At 41.9% G+C, this 22596-nt stretch overlaps 1 protein-coding gene across 3 annotated transcripts in view; it reads right to left on the reverse strand.

Moving 5' to 3' along the window:
- Positions 1-22596, reverse strand: part of mrpl13 (mitochondrial ribosomal protein L13) — a 96341-nt gene that overhangs the window by 25449 nt on the left and 48296 nt on the right. For 2 of the 3 annotated variants that reach the window (XM_055634714.1, XM_055634711.1), the window contains exons 5-6: positions 21739-21825; positions 10099-10220 (exon numbers count right to left, since the gene is read on the reverse strand). In XM_055634714.1, coding sequence (XP_055490689.1) covers positions 10099-10220; positions 21739-21825 — 209 coding nt within the window. Of the gene's footprint in view, positions 1-10094; positions 10221-21738; positions 21826-22596 lie in introns of those variants that run through there. The other variant, XM_055634712.1, reaches the window with a different exon arrangement.

A 22596-nucleotide genomic window follows, 5' to 3' on the forward strand; every position in this document is an offset into this window, starting at 1 on the left:
CTCTCCCGTCAGGCAGAAGATACAACAGCTTGAACGCATGTACTACCAGATTCAAGAACAGCTTATTTCCCATTCATGTCAAACTCTTGAACAACCCTGATCTTCCATTATACCTTACTGCAGCTCTTACACTTTTCTATCTTCAGTTTGTCTGCAGATATGACACTATATTCTGTTTCTTTTTCACTCTAACCTTACCTTGATGCACTGATGAATTGTGTGATTTGCTTAATAACAACGTTTCCCCTGTAATTCGGTACACATGACAATAATACATATTGCATCAAACCAAAAGAACCAAATCACATTCCCCTCCACTCCCTCTTCAGATGTTGCCTGACCCGCTGTGTTCCTCCAGCACTTTGTTGTTTGAAAGGAATGCAACTTAGTCTAATATAATGATCCGGAAAGAAGTTGTCAGTCACTGAATAAAAGTTACTGAAACAAAAGTACTAGAATGACAACACATGCAAAACTTTTTTACTGCAACATAAATTGATGTAATATACAAAAAGTTTTTTGAGACAGACAACTTCATGTTGGTAGGCAAAAGCTTACAACCAAATGCAAAAAAAGTGTAGACACTGAACTAGTTAAAAAAAAATATTGAAAATAACTATAGATTGTGAGTAGTTAAGTTTGTGATACACAAGCTGTGTATTTTCAGCCATTCTTCAACTTTTTCCTGAACTAAGCATGGTTGTGATAGGTACCTTGAAAGAAATGCAGGCATAAGATGCATATTCTTGAGTAAAATAAATGTGCCGGGGAATCTCTGCAGGCCAGACATCGTTTGTGGAGGGAATGGATGAGATAGTTAGATAGAGCTCTAGGGGCTAGTGGAATCAAAGGATATGGAGAGAAGGCAGGCACGGGTTATTGATTTGGGACAATCAGCCATGATCACAATGAATGGCAGTGCTGGCTCAAAGGGCCGAATGGCCTCCTCCTGCACCTATTTTCTACATTTCTACATTTTGGTTCTGGACCATTCTTCATACTGATAGAAAATTGGGGTAGAAATCGCTCTCTTTTCCAGATTTCCCCTGCCCCCTCCACTCCACCCATCTGAAGAAGGATTCTGGACCAAAACGCCATCTGTCCATTCCCTCCACAGATTCTGCCTGACACACTGAGTTCCTCCAGCAGTTTTTTTTTAAAGGAATGCAATTTAATGGTCTGGTAAAGCAGTTTGCAGTCACTGAATAAATGTTACTGAGAAAGAATTACAAGAATGATAGGACACATAAAATATTTTTACTGTAACATAAAATGGTACAATATTTAAAACCTTTTGTGAGACTGGTTCATTTTGTTGGCAGACAAAAGCTTACAATGTACTCTCCAAATGAAATTGTTTAACCATACGGCTTGTTTTAAAAAAAAGTCTTTCAGTCTCACTTTGCTACTGTGCGTTCTAAAACAATGTGCTAATCATCATCTCCCATTGATCCTTTTTGAATTATATTTGTCGGCACCTGAACTCACTAAATATATATTGCTGCAAAATTCACCATGGGGGGGGGGATTTACATTTTCAGGAGTATATTCCCGAGCTTCTCTGTGCACCCACTCACCAGTTCCCAAATGGACACATTTATTTGCTGTAGCTGTGTTTGGCTAAAAGCCATATTAATGTGCAATAAATCAAACCTTTGCGGGACCAGTAGTGCTTGGCTAAGGTGAGGAATGTAACTATGAAGCAGAAAATTAGTTTGATCATGTTACACATTAACAAACTGCACATTGAAAACCCCTACACACATTTGTATTACATTAATGCTGTGCCAGTTAGGATGTGACAGACAGCAATAAATCTTCCAACACATTGGTTGTGGTGTTGATGGAAATCTATAATAAACAACATTACTTAACTATTTCTTTAATTTACTATTTTACACTGTTCATCATATCTACAGTGGTAGTTGCAAAACATTCAATTAGTCACTTGGCGTCGCTTCCTCACTCATCGAACAACCTTAAGATTCAAGATCTGAACTTCCTCCATTCAAGTGCAGTAATTTTCTGAGCTATTGTCCTATATTTCTCCACTTGCAAGTCACATAACTTTGCTATGTTCTATTAACTCCGATGCATCTTGAAGTGAACAGGTTATTTACCTGCGCATTGAAGCAACAATGGAGGCACCTTCAAGCCTTAAGTGCAATGGGACATCAAACACAGAACCAGGGAGCACAGGCCCTTCAGCTCATGAGGTCTGCTGCATCCATTATGCCAAATTAAATGAACTCCACCTGCCCATACATGATCCATATCCCTCCATCCCTGCCTGTTCACATGTCTGTTTAAATGCCTCCAAATGCCTCTGTCATGTCTGTTTCTATTAAAATGCCCACTCCCCATCCCCAGTATTCCAGGCACCCACCACTCACTATGTAAAAAAAAAATGCCCAGTACATCTCCTTTAAACTTGCCCCCTCTCACCTTAAAACTATGTCCTTTAGTATTTGACTTTCCCCACTATGGAAAAGACTCCAACTCTCTTATATCACTCATAATTTTATAAACTTAATTCGTAACTGTCACTGTATGTCATGTTGTTACTTGTGGGCAGAGCACCAAGGCAAATTCCTTGTATGTGAATACTTAGCCAATAAACGTCAATTAGATCTTCCCTCAGCCTCCAGAGAAAACAAGCCAAGTTTCTTCAATCTCTATGTAGCTAATGGTCTATAAGCCAGGAAACATATTAGCAAATGTCTTCTGCATCCTCTTCAAAAGCCTCCACATCTTTCACATAATGTTACATTCCAATTCAAACCTACAAGGGGCCAAATGGTTGTCAGAGTTGACAGAGCACAATTATATACAGTGAAAGGGGATGAAATGTGTATGTTAAAAGTGAAGTGGAATCCTTGAAGACAGTTTCAACTATATTATGCCTGATTTAGGAGGCTGGGATTCAGTATCAAAGAGGTGAAGAGTCTGTTGCAACAATTATATTATGTAGGATGGATGGGAAGGACATCTCACAGAGGGGGCCAAGAAGCAGAGTGACAGGGTAGAACGAACAGGGAGACTACAGGCAATACTGATATGGTAGGGTTTTGAAACTCCCTGCTTGGACATGTGGCAAAGGAACAAACTCTCAAAGTATCCAAAGAGATTTGCATGAACAAATCAAATGTGCTAACCCAGAAGTCAAGTTTGGACACGCAAGACAAATCTTCCTTCCTTTCTGAGCCTCAGAGCTAACTACGTAATTTTGGCATGTTGAACTTGGAGGCAGATGAAAAGTTACTGGAGACAAAACAAAATGTAAAACTGGCCATCAACATGAACCACTAGCTGGTTCCAAAACCCCAATATTCACGAAAATAAAAACACTGCTGACAAAGTTTAGAGGTTTCATAATGTGGAAAAAGGAAAATGCAAAGGAGCAATATTTGTCCGACCAAAATTGGGCAGTAATGAAAGAGATGCTTGATGTTCGCCTACCCCAGTGACTGCCAGCCTATTGATCTAGTAAGCAAAGTTAGATTGGCTGTTTCATGTCTTTGAATTTCTGTTTTCCAAATGAAGATTTGGTAAAAAGTTACGAACAGACGATTAGAAATCATCTGCTATGTATTAATTAGTTATAGACAAATATCACCTATCCCCTAAATCCACCCAGATAATGGGAGGGTTTTAGATATTTTAAGCGTCTGGTGGAGAATAAAAATGAGCAATTACAGAAAAAGAAACAACATTTATCTTCTGCTCACGATGTGGTAATAGACAATAGACAATAGGTGCAGGAGTAGGCCATTTGGCCCTTCGAGCCAGCACTGCCATTCAATGTGATCCTGGCTGATCAGTACCCCATTCCTGCCTTCTCCCCATATCCCCTGACTCCGCTATCTTTAAGAGCCCTATCTAGCTCTCTCTTGAAAGTATCCAGAGAACCGACCTCCACCACCCTCTGAGGCAGAGAATTCCACAGATAACACAACTCTGTGTGTGAAAAAGTTCCTCATCTTTGTTCTAAATGGCTTATGTCTTATTCTTAAACTGTGGCCCCTGGTTCTGGACTCCCCCAACATCGGGAACATGCTTCCTGCCTCTAGCGTGTCCAAACCCTTAATAATCTTATATGTTTCAATAAGACCCCTCTCATCCTAAATTCCAGGCTATACAAGCCCAGCCGCTCCATTCTCTCAGCATATGACAGTCCCGCCATCCCGGGAATTAACCTTGTACACCTACACTGCACTCCCTCAATAGCAAGAATGTCCTTCCTCAAATTAGGGGACCAAAACTGCACACAATACTCAAGGTGTGGTCTCACTAGTGCCCTGTACAACTGCAGAAGGACCTCTTTGCTCCTTTACTCAACTCCTCTTGTTATGAAGGCCAACATGCCATTCGCTTTCTTCACTGCATGCTGTAACTGTATGCTTACTTTCATTGACTTGAACAAGGACCGCCAGATCCCATTGTACTTCCTCTTTTCCCAACTTGACACCATTTAGATAATAATCTGCCTAATTGGAAAGAAGGTAAACCAAAATTCTCTTCGTGAAAACAATAGTCATCTGAGTTGAACAACAGCTGACTAGTGCCTGGGGTGAGGAGAAGAATCTGTTGCAATGCAGTTTATTTTTCATTGGAGCAGCTGTTCACTATTTAAACAAGGCACATCAAAGACATGGAAACAGGAGGTAAAGACCAGTTTTAATGCAGGTGAAATGTACACAGGCTTTTTGAACAATTCAAAGAGAATAGCTCTATACAAAAATATATAATGAGTACTCTAATCAAACATCTGGATGGCTTTGTGCGGCCTATAATCTGACAAAGCCTGCCTCTAATCTTTGCCTTTTAACTCTACTTGGTACGGACAAAACCAGTGTTATCACCACTTTTAAAATTGTGGGTTTTAAAGAAGATACCGCCATACAGTCCTGAATAGGTTTGCATTGTATTTCTCGTCAATAAGCACTTCATTCTATCCAGTAAAACAACTGTTTTCCTTTCTGAGGGAATACAACAGAGACAGGGCTAAATGGAAAAGCGGCACAATTAATCACATTTCACAAAGGAGCATTTTGACAGGAATCTGAACCTGGAATCTGCAGCAGCTAAGCACACATCCAGTGAAGAGTTTCCAAAAAGTCTAGCGTTATGTAATTTAGAACGAGTTCAAATAAAATCATCCAAAATTATTGCGCAAAACGCAGGAAACTAATTCAATGTCATTCTACTCATCTCTAAAGCAATCAGAAAATAAACGTAAAACACAACTAATGCAGGTGCAGGAGTATGCGAGAAACAGAGGAAGACACACATTGACACACACACACACACACACATACACACACAGACACACACACACACACACACAGATACACACAGACACACACACAGACACATGCACACACAGACACACACACAGACAGACACACACACACAGACACACGCACACACACACACACACACGCACACACACACACACACGAGAGAGAATAAAGAAGAGATAGAGAAACATTGGGGAATGGAGTGGAGACAAAAAAGTGAAGAGGGGGAGGGAAAGAGTGTTAACGCAATTCAAGAAGAGTGTTTTATGAGGTAAAATAACCTGTCAACAAGTGCAGCTCATTTTTCTTTTCTTCCAACTGGCAAAAATGTTTAAAATAGATATTTGAGCAAGGATTCTCCAGCTGCTAGTAAATACATAGTTAAAATGATATGTTACATTCTGGACCACAAACGAGTATCCCGGGAGGGAACATATATTCTGTACATCTTCCTTGCCTGAACCTATAATTTCCACATCATTCATTTTCAGATGTTTCCTTTTCTATGCTCAGTGTGAAAAGATATTAGAAAATTCTTCAGAAAAATAGCTTCTAAGCCATATAGGTACAATAAAGAAGACTGGTTAGAAGAAGTACTGAAATAGACTTTGCAACTTAATGTGGTTGGAACAAAGCACCATGCACTCCGGCAAAGTAGTTTGTGTTTGGAAACATGCATCTTGTTAGTCCATAGAATTTTATTTTTCTGAACCCAATCCAATATGATTTTTAAAATTCACTTTTTCAGGGTCTGGGAGTGTGGCAATGCCACTGATTATTGCTCATCTCCTGTTGCCCATGAGGTGGTGATGGCGAGTTGCTTTCTTGATGATTTGCAAGACTTTTGGGGATAGAGTTCTAGGAAGAGGATCCAGCAAGGTAATATATTTCCGAGTCAGCATGGTGTATGACTTAGAGGGGATGCTCCCATGTGTCCAGACCGTACTCTTCTTGCTGGTATTGGTTCAGGAGGTGCTGTCCAGGTGGCACAGGTGAAAAACTGCAATGCATTCTTCTATGTTAATGTATCACGCTGCACTAGGATTGGAGGGAATGAATATTTCGGGTGGTGAATGGGATGATTATCAAGTCAATTGCTGTGACCTGAATGGCAATGAGCTTTAAGTATACTGGAGTTAACTCATCCAGGCAAGTGGAAAGTGCTCCTGGCTTGCACATGTCAAAAAAGCTTTGTCAGAAAGTGAATCTCTAGTCACAGGATACCCAGGGTCTGTCTTGCTCTTGTAGCCATTAGTATTTATGTGGCTGGTACAGTTGCCATTCTGGTTCATAGTTGGGCACTAGGTGGTGGTGGAGGATTTGTGAAAGTAATGCCATTGAGTACTAGTATTGATGATTAGACTTTCTCTTGTTGGACATGGTCATTTCCTGGAACCTTGGTGGCACAAATGTTATTTGCCACTTATCAATCTAACGTGTGAATGTTATCTCAGTCTTGCTACGTGCAAGCATGGGCACCTTCATTTACTGTGGAAATGAATTTTGTGCAATCCTCAGCTAAATCTCACCTTCTGACAATATGTTGGAATAAAAGTCACTGAGAAAGAATTGTTGAAGTTGTTTGGGACTGTCGGCCTGCCTGATGAACTCCTGCAGTTATGCCTCCAATAACTACAGCATCATCCTTTGTGCGACGTGGCTCCAGCCATTACACTGTTTCCACCTCGATTCCCATTGTCTTCAGGTTTACCAGGGTCATGGATGCCATACTTGGTCAAATACTGCCTTGATGTTGAAGGGAGCTGTTATCACCTTGCTTTTGGAGTTCAGCTGTTTGGTATGTGTTTTGAACAAGACTGGGATGAGGAAAGGTCAGGCTCGTTGTCTGTAGGGTATAAATCTGTATATAGTAGCAATCTAAAGCTGGTTGTGGAACTATACTCTCAATTTGGACACTAGGTCACAATTGCAGACTTATGTATGTTGCTCAGTGCAGCACACAGGCCAGACTCCTCCATCAATGACTCCATCTACACTTCATCATGCCTTGGAAAAGGGCCAACATAATCAAAGACTTGGGCCAACATAATCAAACTCTTGTGCCATCATGTCCCTGCTCCTATCCAGTATAAGGTAAAGAAGCTTGAAAGTGCACTCCACCAAACTTTGGAAAAGCTTCTTCCCCTCTGTTGTAAGACTTCTAAACAGTCCTACCGTAAGCTAGAGGTCCAATTCACCTCTACCCCATGCAGGCGTTGGACATTGTCTAGGGAACCCGTGCACTACAATGCTGAGAACTATATTCTGCACTCTATGTCTTCCAATACAAGCACTGAGTAGATGCATTGAGCAAATCAACGATTGGATGAACCAGAATTTTCTCCAATTAAACAAAGCAAAAACTGAAATCATTGTTTTTGGAGCCAAGGAAGAACGATTAAAAGTTAGCACCCAGCTTCAAATGGTAATGTTAAAAACAACAAACCAAGCCAGAAACTTAGGAGTAGTCATGGACTCAGACCTGAACTTCAACAGCCACATAAAAACAGTCAGGAGCCTACTATCACCTAAAGAATACTCAGGACCAGCAGGTTTTGGAAAACATGCATTGTCTTCAACTTCAATTCTCAGCAGGTTTTGGAAAAACTTGTAGCCACATAAAAAGTGTCACAGGTCTCCCTAAAACAGTTAATTCAGAATGCTGCTGCTCGAGTCCTCACTAAGACCTAAAAAGTAGATCACATTATCCAGTTCTGAGGTCTTTAAAACTGGCTTCCTGTCTTCAAATAATTGTTTCAAAATACAGGTGCACAATTTTATCCGAAAAATAACGTAAACCTCCGAATAGCATTTTTTCGGTCCTTGAAGAAGGCTCGACTACGGCCCGCAGACAGTGTCAGCGGAACAGGTCGGTCCTCGAAGAAAGGGGAACTAAATCCCCATCGATAAAAGAGAGCTGCAGTTATATTCAGAACGGTGCTAATTTACAATCGTGCTGCCTCACCGCTGAGTTAAAAAAAACGGTAGACTCACGATACACCAGTTATGAGAGTCTTGCTTTAACACTGGCGGGCAGTCTGCAGCAAATTGTCGATCCCTTCAAAATACCTACACCCCTCTGTTGGCCATGTTACCCCTTCCCTCCCCTCTCCAGCTCCCCGTTTAGGGCCAAAATACATTTCACTGATCTTCACGTTGGAGCTAGTGCCAGTCACGAACCAGGACCAACGGGCCACCGACCCCAGGCTCACTGCATCGTCTGGAGACCCAAAGGGTTGTGCTCTGTGTCCTCAGTTGTCACAAAGCAACAATGGTTTAGGCCAAAATGCATTTCTGAGTTTTTATGCACCACAGATATCTGGAAGGTCAAACTGTGTCCCCAGAGTCAGAACTAAACATGGAGAGGCAGCATTTAGTTTTTATGCACCACATATCTGGAACAAACTCCCAGCTCTTTTAAATCTAGACTGAAGACTTTTCTGTTTGCCGCTGCCTTTCAGTAAACAATACAATTTATTAATTACCTATACTGCACTGTAACTTCTATTCCTGGTTTTATTCTATTTTAAATATTTTATTTGATTGCTTTTAATTTTGTAATTATTTCATCTGACTAATCTAATAATCTTTTTAGATCTAAATGACATTTTATATGTGTTTCTTTCCAATGCTTTTAATGTTTTATGTAAAGCACTTTGAATTACCTTGTTGTTGAAAGGTGCTATACAAATAAACTTGCCTTGCGTTGCCTTCCCTTTGTTCTACCGATGTACTTGAGTGATTTGATTGTATTTATGTATAACCATATAACCAATTACAGCATGGAAACAGGCCATCTCGGCCCTACAAGTCCATGCCGAACAATTATTTTCCCTTAGTCCCACCTGCCTGCACTCATACCATAACCCTCCATTCCCTTCTCATCCATATGCCTATCCAATTTATTTTTAAATGATACCAACGAACCTGCCTCCACCACTTCCACTGGAAGCTCATTCCACACCGCTACCACTCTCTGAGTAAAGAAGTTCTCCCTCATGTTACCCCTAAACTTCTGTCCCTTAATCTATATAGTATAGTATTATCTGATCCGATTGAATAGGTACACGTGACAATAATAAACTTAAACCCATGATATACAGTCCAGACTAAGCAAGGATGGCCAATTTTCTCCCTACTGAACATTAGCAGACCAGCGAAAACCTGGTAGTTTCGCGATTATTATTACTAATGACTTTTTCGTTGGTCCCCTTCGGTCATCGCTGACCATGGGTGTCTCCAGGATGTTATTCCCTATATGGAGGACGCCTGTGCGTGACTTTGTTTAACATGGGGAGACTGATGCAGACAGCCACCCCATGATCCTTGACAGATCTGGGTCAGGATCCAGTGGCATGGAGTCCAAGACGACCAGAGACCCTTTTCTGCTGCAGCCTTCATCCGCCTTCCCAGCTGTTGTGATGCTCCACTAAGGTCAGCCATCATCCTTCGCCTGTTCCACCGTTGAGGTCTTGGTTGGATTACTCTTTGTCAAAGACCTCCCCCTCGACCTTATTGCCATGGGTGGCCCTACCAGGAGCATAGCTCCAGACGGCATCACTCTCAGGATCTCAGGTCCACACAAGCTTTTCCACCACGACAAGGTGGCAATCTACGGAGACCATTGACTGCTTTATTAAAAACGAAATCAATTGAATTTAAATTTGAACTTCAGTGTCTGGATTGTTAGTTCCATTGCAAATACTGTTTCCAAAGAAAATCGATTAACAGCGGTTTGCTGTGGTTTTTTTTGCAATGATAAATTCAACCCATTAACTGAAGGGTACAATTTACTTACGGTGTCCAGAGTCTTGGGAAAGCATTGATTTCCTCTTGAGTGTACTCATTTAATCTTCTGGGTACCTGGCGTGGTTGTGGAAGCTCTTCGACCAAGTTCTTAAGTATTTCATTGGGAATTGCCTTATGAGACAAAAGAAAACAATTGAGAAAGAATTACGTTGCTGTTAATATTTATCAAAGCCTCTTTTTAAAAAAAGCTGAAAGTATAATATAGTGATTTGAAGCTGAGAAACTTTGAATTGAAAAGCCGGCTGTGAACACCTAATTGTGGCAAGAGTCAAGAGGAATATAACGTTAGCTCTATTGAAAGGGAACAAAAGCCGTACAATCGCTTAAACTATATAGGATTTGTAGTCCAGACCAAAGCTTTTGAACTGATTGTGGGGGATGTTACTTCTGATTGTTATTTACCAGATGCATTAAATAAAAGGAGTGATTTTAAAGTAGGAAGTCTTCTGATGTGGTCTGCCACTTGAAACTGTCCAGCATTAATAAACATAGTGTGTTATTTTACTGGCTCATCAGTCTTCTTTCTCTTGAAGAGTTAAGTTCTCATTTAATACTGTTTAAACAGACAAGTAAACAATAGATTTAGTTCAGCTGGGTCAAATGCTAAAGAATAACAATATTTTAAAACGTCACAATTAATAATTGGCTGCGTTGGTAATTTGGTTACTGCAGCCTTTGTCAAGATTTGCACCGAGTTTCCCCTAAAGATAGGGAATTGTAAACTAACTCCCAAAATTTGTTGATAATTCTGTGCATATTACGGAGCATATTTATGTGGATGGTGAAAAATGGGTACAATTTCAGAGAAGCAAATTTCTGGAAAGTTTTAGAAAGATTCAAATTATTTGCCAAGACTGAACATAAGAAACAGGAGCACGACTCAGCCATTTAGCCCTTCAAGCCTGTTCTACTATTCATCAAGATCAGCACTGTTTTCCTGCACTTTTGCCATGTTCATCGACCCCCTTAATTACTGGCCTAAAATAGCTCACCATGAAAACTGTGCCCAGGAAAACTTTAATTATTATGAACTTATTAAAAAAAATCTGTATTAAAAATAGAAAATGCTGGAAACACTCAGCAGGCCCTGCAGCATCTGTAGAAAAAGAGAGTTAACATTTCAGGTTGAAAACCCTTTGGCTGAACCGGAAAAGTTAAAAAGAAAACTTTATTCTCAGTTCACTTCTTCAGTTAAAACAAGCAAAACCCTAACACAGATAACAACAACATACTCTCATCGACGAAATCTTAATTTATTAAGTGATGGCAAATTCAACAATTGAGGATAGTGTAAGAAATGAATGTTATTTTTCTTTAAATGAAAGAAGCAGGATTCCCAAAGACAGTTGAAAGGAAAAGTCAACTCTGTCCACAAGGAGATGAATTCAACATATGGAGTTTTGGCGAAACTCATATTCTTCTTGGCATTTTAGTTAAAATGGGATTTTCTGCTTTGAAAAGGGCAGATTCAGCTAGTCAGCCTTGCAAAACTCTTCCAGAAATTCAAAAGAAAAATATTTATAGAATCCATCTCTTTTTCTCTGGCATACTCGTATTCTGAGTGTTTCAGGGGTTGCTGAGGTCAATGTGGAGCCCGTAGACTCTGCCTAAGTTGAGAACAGACGGGGCTTGATAGAATGTGAAGGATCAATCCATATATTACTCTCCTATAAACGATTCAATAGAATTTGTGGTTAAAGTCAAGGATACACTTCGGGGCGGCACAGTGGCGCTTCTGCCTCACAGCGCCAGAGACCCGTGTGTGATCCTCACCTCAGGTGCTGTCTGTGTGGAGTTTGCACATTCTCCCTATGACCCCCATGGGTTTCCTCCTATATTCTAGTTTAGTTTGTTGTAATGAGTACCATAGTACAGTAAAAAGCTTTTTGTTGCATGCTATCCAGTCAGCAAAAAGATTATACATGATTACATTTGATCCATCCACAGTGCACAGGTGCAGGATAAAAGGAATATGGTTTATTGCAAGATAAAGATAGTTCTATCATAGATGGTATTGTAATGTAATTAATTTATTAGCCAAGTATGTAAAAACATACAAGGAATTTGATTTGCCAAACAGTCATACTAAAAAAGCAACAAACCACACAACTACATAGAAATTAACCTAAACATCCACCGCATCACACTCTGATGGAAGGCAATAACGTATTTATCTTCTTCCCTCTTTTTCTCCCGCAGTTGGGGCAGTGGAACCATCTGCAGTCGGGGCAATCGAAGCTCCCGTAGCCGGCAGTCGAAGTTCCCGCGATTGGGGCGATCGGAGCTCCTGCGGTTGAAGCTCCCGAAGTCGACCCCTAACCAAGAGACCGCGAGTTCCACGATGTTAAGTCCGCAGGTTCCCGCGGTTGGAGCTCCCGTCGATCCCTGACAAGGAATTGCAAGCTCCATGATATTAAGTCCGCAGGCTCCCGCCGTTGCAGCTCCCAAAGTCAATCGCCAGCAATGGAACCGCCAGCTCCACGATGTTAGGCAGCAGTGCAGACGGAGATGATACGGGAAAAGTCGCTTCTGTCAAGGAAAGCAATAAAAAAGTTTCTCTCCCCCCCCCCCCATAAAATACAAAACTATAGATACATTAAAACATACATTTAACAACAGACTATAAACAACAAAAGAAGAAGAGGACGAGACAGACTGTTGGCGAGACTGCCATCATACGGCACCACCCGGTCCAATGAGGTAGATGGTAGATAGATACTAGTCCAATGAGGTAGATGGTAGTTCGGGGAGGCTCTGTAATTGGTGATAGGATGGTTCAGCTGCTTGATAACATCTGGGAAGAAACCGTCCCTGAACCTGGAGGTGTGCGTTTTCACACTTCTGTACCTCTTGCCCAATGGGAGAGGGAGAAAAGGGGCGTGTCCGAGGTGAGACTCCTCCTCAATTATGTTGGTGGCCTTGCCGAGGCAGCATGAAGCATAGATGGAGTCAATGGAAGGGAGGCCAGTTTGTGTGATGTTCTAGGCTTTGTCCACAATTCTCTGCAATTTCTTGCTGTCTTGGATGGAGCTGTTCCCAAGCCATGCTGTGATGCATCCCGATTAAATGTTTTCTACAAAAGCAAATCTGTCCAAAAAGATGTACAGGTTTGGAGGTTAATTGGCCTTGGAACATTGCTCCTAGGACCTAGTACCTAGGACCTAGTACCAACCCTCACGGTCCCACAGATCCACATCAGCCAGTCTCCTCTCCATCCACAAGTCCAACCTCCGCAGTTTTGGGGACAGAGCCTTCTCCAGGGCAGCTCGCAGGCTCTGGAACTCCCTCCCCCAACTGATCCGCAATTCCGTGCCCCTCACCATCTTCCAGTCCCGCCTCAAGACCCATCTCTTCACCTCTGCCTATCCTTAGCCCCACGTCCCCCTCCCTTTTCATCTGTGCTTGAATTGCCTCATATTGTGTTTTGAATTGAATTCTGTCTTTAATTTGTGTACTAGTCATGTCTCTACTATTTATTTCATTCCCCTTACATGTTTTTCCTCTACTTGCTAAATATTTGTAAGGTGCCCTTGAGACTCTTGAAAGGCGCCCATAAATAAAATGTATTATTATTATTATTAGTGTGTAGGATGTGGATGAGAAAATGTGATAACATAGAACTCGTGTGAAAGGTTGATTAATGGTCAATGTGGACCTGTTTCCATGCAGTATCTTATTTAGAAACATAGAAACATAGAAAATAGGTGCAGGAGTAGGCCATTCGGCTCTTCGAGCCTGCACTGCCATTCAATATGATCATGGCTGATCATCCAACTCAGTGTCCTGTACCTGCCTTCTCTCCATCCCCCCTGATCCCTTTAGCCACAAGGGCCACATCTTAAATATATCCAATGAACTGGCCTCAACTACCTTCTGTGACAGAGAATTCCACAGATTCACCACTCTCTGTGTAAAAAATGATTTTCTCAACCGGTCCTAAAAGACTTCCCCCTTATCCTTAAACTGTGACCCCTTGTTCTGGATTTCCCCAACATCGGGAACAATCTTCTTGAATCTAGCCTGTCCAACCCCTTAAGAATTTTGTACGTTTCTATAAGATCCCCCCTCAATCTTCTAAATTCTAGCGAGTACAAGCCGAGTCTATCCAGTCTTTCTTCATATGAAAGTCCTGCCAACCCAGGAATCAGTCTGGTGAACCTTCTCTGTACTCCCTCTATGGCAAGAATGTCTTTATAGAACTAAATTAAATACAATTAATTATTTTACACTCATACTACTTTTGGGAGTTTTGCCCCAATGAATGTTGACCATGTAATACATTAGATAATTTTAACCTTAGGCAAAGAAGTGCATAGCTAAGGAGATGAAATGGGCCAACGCAAAAATATACAGCCTTTGGGTTGTAAATCAGAACTCGGTAGAATTTCAGAACAGCTGCTCCCCATCAAATTCCACATTGCTAAACGAATGCCCCATAATCTCCAGGAGTTTACTTTTCCAAATGTTACACAGTTCCTTGCCTGCTTTTCCTTTCATTATGTTTGGGGTTCTGACAGGGCTCAGAGAAAACCCATAATTAACTCACGGTATTTTGACCAAACCAAAACTGGTTCAAAAATTTTAACTGGAATGCCGAACTTTTAACAAAAAGGATTTCTGATGTCTCGGAAATAAACGTAGCAAAGTCAAACTACTTAAAACATATTTACCTAGATCATGCACACCTTTGTCTGAATGAACACATCTTATTGAAACTAATCTTCTCAAAACATATGCTTACCAACTAGAATTATAATTTGGTAAATTAGATCATTTGATGTAACTTGCCTTTTTCAATTTGCATCTACCTAATTACATATAGAAATGGCACAATTGGCATGGTATCACCAGATGAAGAAATAGAAAACTGTATTCCCAAGTTATAAATGATATAAATAGGAATGCTCAGCGTGCAGATGAGTGCAGGTAGTTGCTGTGTGTTAAAAATAGGTAAAATCACTGAGCTAGACTATAGCCAATGGAAATGAGCACTGGCAAATATAGACCATACACTTTAGAGCAAAGAAAATAAAATCAGAATGTCTTCCAAACAGCGAGAAACCTCAACCCCTCAGAGTCTCAACTTTTCAACTCCTCCTACCTACTCCAACCTCACCCTCTCTGAACGTAAATACAGTCTGTCCTCATCAGAGGCCTCATCTTCGTTCCCCTCCACCCCCACCTCAACGAGTTCCGGGTACGCCACGACGTAGAGCTTTTCCTCCGTCGCCTCCGCCTCCGTGCCTTTTTCTATGGGAAGGAGTCCTCACCATCCAGTGATCACCCCTTCTCCCATCTCCACCGGTTCGCCCTCCTCTTGGACTCCCCAGAACGGCCTTCTACCCTCTCTAGACCTCTTTATTTATAACTGCCGGCGTGAGGTCAACTGTCTCAACGTTTCCACTCCCCTTACCTACTCCAACCTCACCCCCTCTGAACGTAGTCTTTCATATCTCCATCCTTTTCCGCCTTTGTCAGAGACCGTTCCCTCCACAACTCCTCGGTTTCCTCCATTATCAGAGTGAGGCTAAATGCAAATTGGAGAAACAACATCTCATATTTTGCCTGGGCAGCTTGCAGCTCAGTGGTATGATATTGATTTCTCTCACTTCAGGTAGCCCCGGCATTCCCTCTCTCTCTCTCTATCTCGATCCCTTCCCCCACCCAAGTCGCACCAGCTTCTCATTTTCACCCTACAAGCAGCTCACAATGAATGGCCTGTTTCCTTTATCATCGTTACTTTCTTGCATATCTTTCATTCATTGTTCTTTATCTCTCCACACCACCATCTATATCTCTCGTTTCCCTTATCCCAAACCAGTCTGAAGAAGGGTCTCAACCCGAAATGTAACCCATTCCTTCTCTCCAGAGATGCTGCCTGTCCCGCTGAGTTACTCCAGCTTTTTGGGCCTGTCAGCGAGAAACATAGACCAGAGAAGGTTTCCAGGTGATGATGGGTAAGCCTTTACTGGCAAGGGCATTAAATGGTATAGAAAAAAAGACAGGGAAGTAGAACAGAGGTGCAGGAAAGTGGAGAAGGTTGGAGTAGATGAACAGCCAATTCCTGTTCTTATATACACCAGAAGGCATTCCTTTTAGTCACTTACAGCAACAATTTCCTCGCCTGCCTAAGCCTCTGCTACTGGAGGCTGCCACCAATGCACCATTTAAGGCACTGGTTTTACAGACCACCAGATGCCAATGTAGGGCATTTTAATGCTTCAATCTAGAAAAATGGACAGCTGACATTTTGGGTTGGGATTCTTTTTCAGCGAGCAACAGACTCATAAAATGAAAATGAAAAGCTCTTCTTAAAATTTTAATTAAAGTGAAGACAAAGGAAAGGCTGAAAATAGGTCAATCAATACCATACACCAATGCATAGTATTCCTCCATTTATTAACACTCATTTGTTTGCACTTTTGCGATAAAGCCACTGACTTTTTGGAGTACAGATAATAGATTAACCCAACCATTGTTCACAATAATGAACAGCGTACCACTCTGCACACAATATACGCTTTTCAATGTACAGGATAGGAAGAGTTTAGAGGGCAGGTGGGACTTGCGTAGATTGGGCATCTTGTTTGGCATGGAAAGTTGGGCCAAAGGGCTTGTTTCTTTGCTGTATGATGGTATGGCTCCAAAATGTAGCTCAGTGAATGTTTCCATTAATGTATCCCTTTTGTTAATCAAAGAACGGCTGGATACCCTCCTCATGGCACAAGAATTTCATCATGATCATCCTTCACTTAATGAAACAACACTTTAGACTTTACAGATACAGCACAGAAGCAGGCGCTTCGGCCCACTGAGTCCTCATCGACCAGCGATCACCCCGTACACGAGCACCATCTTACACACTAGGGACAATGTACAATTTTACCAAAGCTAATTACCCTACAAACCCGTACGTCTTTGGAGTGTGGGAGGAAACCGGCGCACCCAGAGAAAATTCACGCAGTGAGAACCAAATCTGAGGAAGGACATTATTGCCATTGAGGGAGTGCAGAGACGGTTCACCAGACTGATTCCTGGGATGTCAGGACTGTCTAATGAAGAAAGACTGGATAGACTTGGTTTATACTCTCTAGAATTTAGGAGAATGAGAGGGGATCTTATAGAAACTTACAAAATTCTTAAGGGGTTGGACAGGCTAGATGCAGGAAGATTGTTCCCGATGTTAGGGAAGTCCAGTACAAGGGGTCACAGCTTAAGGATAAGGGGGAAATCCTTTAAAACCGAGATGAGAAGAACTTTTTTTCACACAGAGAGTGGTGAATCTCTGGAACTCTCTGCCACAGAGGGTAGTTGAGGCCAGTTCATTGGCTATATTTAAGAGGGAGTTAGATGTGGCCCTTGTGGCTAAGGGGATCAGGGGGTATGGAGAGAAGGCAGGTACGGGATACTGAGTTGGATGATCAGCCATGATCATATTGAATGGCGGTGCAGGCTCGAAGGGCCGAATGGCCTACTCCTGCACCTAATTAATTAAAAAAACCAAAAAAAAAAACATACAAACTCCGTACAGAAAGCACTGTATTCAGGATCGAACCTGGGTGTCTGGCACTGTAATGCAACAACTCCATTGCTGTGCCGCTGTGACAAAGCCAGTCTTTAAATAAAATTATAATCAATCAAATCTCCGATATTAATCAATCAAATCTCCGATATATGCACATTAGCAACTCATTACACAGATAAAAGGGTTTAACAGCCACATTATTTCACCATCGCACAGACATTTCCTATGTTCCACCCATTGCACCTTCCCTCTTCTCTGCCACCTGGATTAATGCTGTCTCTCTCAGTTCTACCGAAGGGTCCTAAACCTGAAAATTAGCTGTTTCTCTTTCCACAGAAGCTGCCTGAGCTGCAGAGTTTTTTCCCCCAGCATTTTATATTTTTATTTCAGGTTTTGCAGCATCTGCTTATTTTTCTATTTTAATTTTCATCTCTCCTCTCACCTTACGAGTGAAACCTTTTGCCATAATTTCTCATTTTATGCCTCGTGTGTGGCTCAGAGATGGCTCCCACATCAGTTAGAGAGAGCAGTGTGGGTTTATACCTCAATCGAGTATATAAACAACCCAGGTGACAATATAGTATAGTATTGATGAATGCTGCTCAGTCAAAGGTATCACCTATTTATGAGTCTATAAACTGAGTTTCCATAGCCTTTTCAGTTGGACGGAAGACTCCCTTCCAAGAACAGTAGAGTTCCTGACCAGCAATTATGCTCAAATTGTGCCATTCAGAAAGGTAATGGCTAACCTAACATTTTACTGCTGTAGAATAGAATAGTTTCTTTATTGTCATTGTAACATGGACCATGTACAACGAAATTTAAAATGTCAGCCAGTCAGTGCAGCATTCAAACATTTCTAAAAGCTAACAATACATACACGGTAAAATAATAAAGATAAACAACTAAATAAATATCACGAACACAGCACGCATGCACACCCAACCCTCCATCCTTCTGTCGATTTCACAGTTACCACAGTCCCTTAGTCTGTATCGCCCCTGCGTTCCTTGGCGGCTACATTTAGTGCTTTTATAGCAGTGGGGTAAAAACTGTTTTTTAGTCTGTTCGTCCTTGTCCTTGTAGATCTGTACCGTCTGCCTGACGGCAACAGTTCAAACAGGGAGTGTCCGGGGTGGGAAATGTCCTTTATGATATTCTGGGTTTTTTTGGTGCAGCGGGAACTGTGTAAGTCCTCCAAGGTAAGGAGAGGGCAGCCGACAATCCTCTGGGCGTTGTCAATGGCCCTCTGGAGCGCTTTCCTCTGAGCCGCTGTGCAGCTGGTGTACCACACGCATACACAGTATGTTAGTATGCTCTCAATGGAGCACCGATAAAAGGACAGCAGCAGTCTCTGAGTGATGTTGTTCTTCCTGAGCACCCTCAGGAAGTGCAGTCTCTGCTGGACCTTTTTCAGCAGCGCAGTGGTGTTCACGCTCCACGTCAGGTCCTCCTCAATATGGATTCCCAGGAAGCGGAAATCCGCCACCCTCTCTACACAGTCCCCTCTGATAGTCAATGGTACCATGTCCGTTTTGTTCTTCCTGAAGTCTATTATTACTTCCTTTGTCTTTAAGGTGTTGAGGAGCAGGTTATTTTCTTCGCACCACACTGTCAGCTGCTCCACCTCATCCCGGTAGGCGTACTCGTCCCCCCCCGAGATGAGTCCCACCACCGTAGTGTCATCCGCAAATTTGACAATGGTGTTGCTGTGGTGGGCGGGGGTGCAGTCATGTGTGTAGATGGTGTAGAGCAGGGGGCTCAGTACGCAGCCCTGTGGAGAGCCGGTACTGAGGCTGAGAGCCGTGGATGTATGATGGCCCACTCTGACTCTCTGGCTGCGTCCCGACAGGAAGCTATTTATCCACGTACAGGTGGAGTGTGGAAGTCCCAAGTCCCCCAGTTTGTCCACCAGTTTGTGGGGAAGGATGGTATTAAAAGCAGAGCTGTAGTCCACAAAGAGCATCCGCACGTAGCTCCCCCTGCTCCAGGTGAGACAGTGCAGCATGGAGAGCTGTGGCTACAGCGTCCTCTGTAGATCTATTTGCTCTGTACGCAAACTGGTGGGGGTCAAAGCTTCGGGGCAGAAGTGATGTGATATGACCCCGGACCAGTTTTTCAAAACACTTCATCACCACTGGTGTGAGTGCGACTGGCCGGTAGTCGTTGAGGCTGGAGATGTTGGTTTTTTTGGGCAAGGGGACTATGGTGGAGGACTTCAGACAGGGTGGAACAGTGGACTGGGCCAGAGACTGGTTAAAAATCCTTGTAAAGACTCCAGCCAGCTGGTCTGCGCAGTCCTTCAACACGCGTCCAGAGACGCCGTCAGGTCCAGTAGCCTTCCTTGGATTGATGGCCCGCAGCGTGCGCCTCACCTCATGCTCCTCTATCTTGAGGGTTAGGCTGCTGTGGACCATGTGCTGTGATGTGGCTGTCTCGGGTGGCTCCACTTCAAAGCGAGCAAAGAAGTGGTTCAGCTCCTCTGCCAGCGAGGCGTCACCTTCAACAGCTCCAAGGTTGGTCTTGTAGTTGGTGAGATACTGGATCCCCTGCCACACCTGCCTGCTGTTATTACTGTCCAGGTGGTCCTCTATCTTCCTCCTGTAGTTCGATTTGGCCTCTCTGATGCCTCTCTTCAGGTTAGCTCGGGCCGTGCTGTATAAAGCCCTATCGCCAGACCAAAAAGCGGTGTTCCTCTCTTACAACAGCCGCTGGACCTCCCGGGTCATCCAGGGCTTCTGGTTGGGGTAGACCCGGATGCGTTTGTCCACTGTATGTGTGCATACTGGCTGCTGTGCTCCCAACATTACAAAATCTCTTCAGTCTTTTATTTCTAAAACACTTGGGACATTCTCACTTCTCAATCTATATTTTAAACCATGTTCACTTCTGTAACATTTCACCTTACAACATTGAACTCAAATATTGAGAATCCCCTTTGTACTTCTCAAAAAAAGGTCCTATAAGGTAGCAAGGTGCTTATAACTATCCAACCACTTGACAGCATTGAATCCTTGTTGAAAAATATTAAATATGTATTTGCAAACCTACAGTAAAAATCATTACAAATATCTGTCCATTTGTACCAAATTCAAAATAGATCTAATACACAGATTTTCAAGATAGAAAAAATGCATTCCTTAAACAATGCTAGTGGAAATGTAATTCTCAGAACTGGAAAGAAAAAATAATATTTTGCTATAAAAACAGATTTATTCAATTCCAAAGTTCCTTTCCAGTCAGAGTAATATACACGTGTTTTCAATTACCTTTTTATAAACTGAAAAGGAATTTTGTACAAAATGTGTAAAAGATGCTGGAATATAATCCAAAAATGAGGAGCAATCATTTCCCTATTTGCTTTTGACATTCTCACTGCTCGGCTCAAATGAATCCAAGCAGTTGCTTCCACGTGTGCCGAAACTGGTGGGTCAACAAAGTGAACATCTTCAGATGCTGCTGAGATTTGTTTGCACTGAGGGTGGCCAGTTCGAAACAAAAATGAGAGAGAAAACAAATTGAAGCTTCATGTGCTTCCAGTCATCCTCATGACATTGGGACAATTTGTTTCTGCATTGCACATTGTGCAACTATCTCCAGGACTTACAGTTGCCCGTGAAATGAATATCGTTCCTATTGAAACACTGCTGCACCAGCTTAGAGCAGGAGAATCATGATAAAAACATTTGAAAAGTCTTAGCTCCTCAAGAATGACTGAAAGGACAGCAAAACAATTTCACACAATTGGGCACATATTTGATATCGGAAACGTGCATCCTGCTACCAGAGAAATAAAGCCCTGTTATGCTTGGTGCCAACAACATATGGTTCACAGAAGGAGGCTATTTTTCTTACTTTACATCCGATGAAACCAGGGCTACAATATTAACGGAATAAATGGGAGGAGGGAGCTAAAATAAAATTTGCACAAGGCTTTTTAAATAAAGAAGCTTGTAATAATATTATGATCAGTTACTTAACTCAGAAGAGCCAACTCGACAAATTTGACAACTCACATAATGGGGGAATATAATATAACAGAAAACTAAACAGAATTTGGATGTCCAGAAGAAAGAAAGTAAAATTGATGCATGTTACACTAACCTCATCTGAGAAGAGATGCAACCTTTGCATCATGGTTCTTCTATGCAAATTTTTTGGCAGCATACCATAGATAGCCAACTTCACAATCTGGAATACAAACACACCGTTAAAATACCAAATGTATTATGAATTGGATGCTTTCACAAGGTTATTCAAAACCAAAATAAATCTTAAAGTAAAATGATGTACAGAGAGATTTTCGATACTTCTTTCAGGTGAATGTCAATGGCTTGCAAATGTGTTCAGATGCAAATGCATCATACATTCTGACTTGCCCTCCATTAACCTTGCAGATTTCACAATTACAAAGTAGGCTAAACAGTTTCATGCAAATAAAAATGGGGGAAAGCAAACCCCCCCCAAATCGTAAAGTTTTAAAGAAGAAAAATGTATTTACAACCTACAAAGGTTGTGGCTGTTCCTTTAGGTAAAATCTCCGGACTAAGCATAAAATTGTCAGAAACATCCACACTTGTTACAAAGCTTGATCAATGGCTTTAATACACACAAGTTCTCACAAACACCCAAGTCCTCACATACACACAAGCTTAAAGGACATTTCATCACAGGACCATTTATTTCTAACTCCATAAGGTTGCACAAATGTCTTTGTTGTTTTTATATAATTCTTGGTTTTTTTTTTGTCACTGCCTCGTGTAATTTATGATTTGTGTATCGTCTGACTCCATGTGCTTGTAATTCTCCTGTAAGATCGATTTTAATTGTACCTTACATCATCATATTTGTGCATTTGACAATAAACTCGACTTGACTGAGATGAGGAAAAACTTTTTCACCCAGAGAGTTGTGAATCTGTGGAATTCTCTGCCACAGAAAACAGTGGAGGCCAATTCACTG

Source organism: Leucoraja erinacea, chromosome 4 (assembly GCF_028641065.1).
Source record: "Leucoraja erinacea ecotype New England chromosome 4, Leri_hhj_1, whole genome shotgun sequence".
Lineage (NCBI taxonomy): Eukaryota > Metazoa > Chordata > Chondrichthyes > Rajiformes > Rajidae > Leucoraja > Leucoraja erinaceus.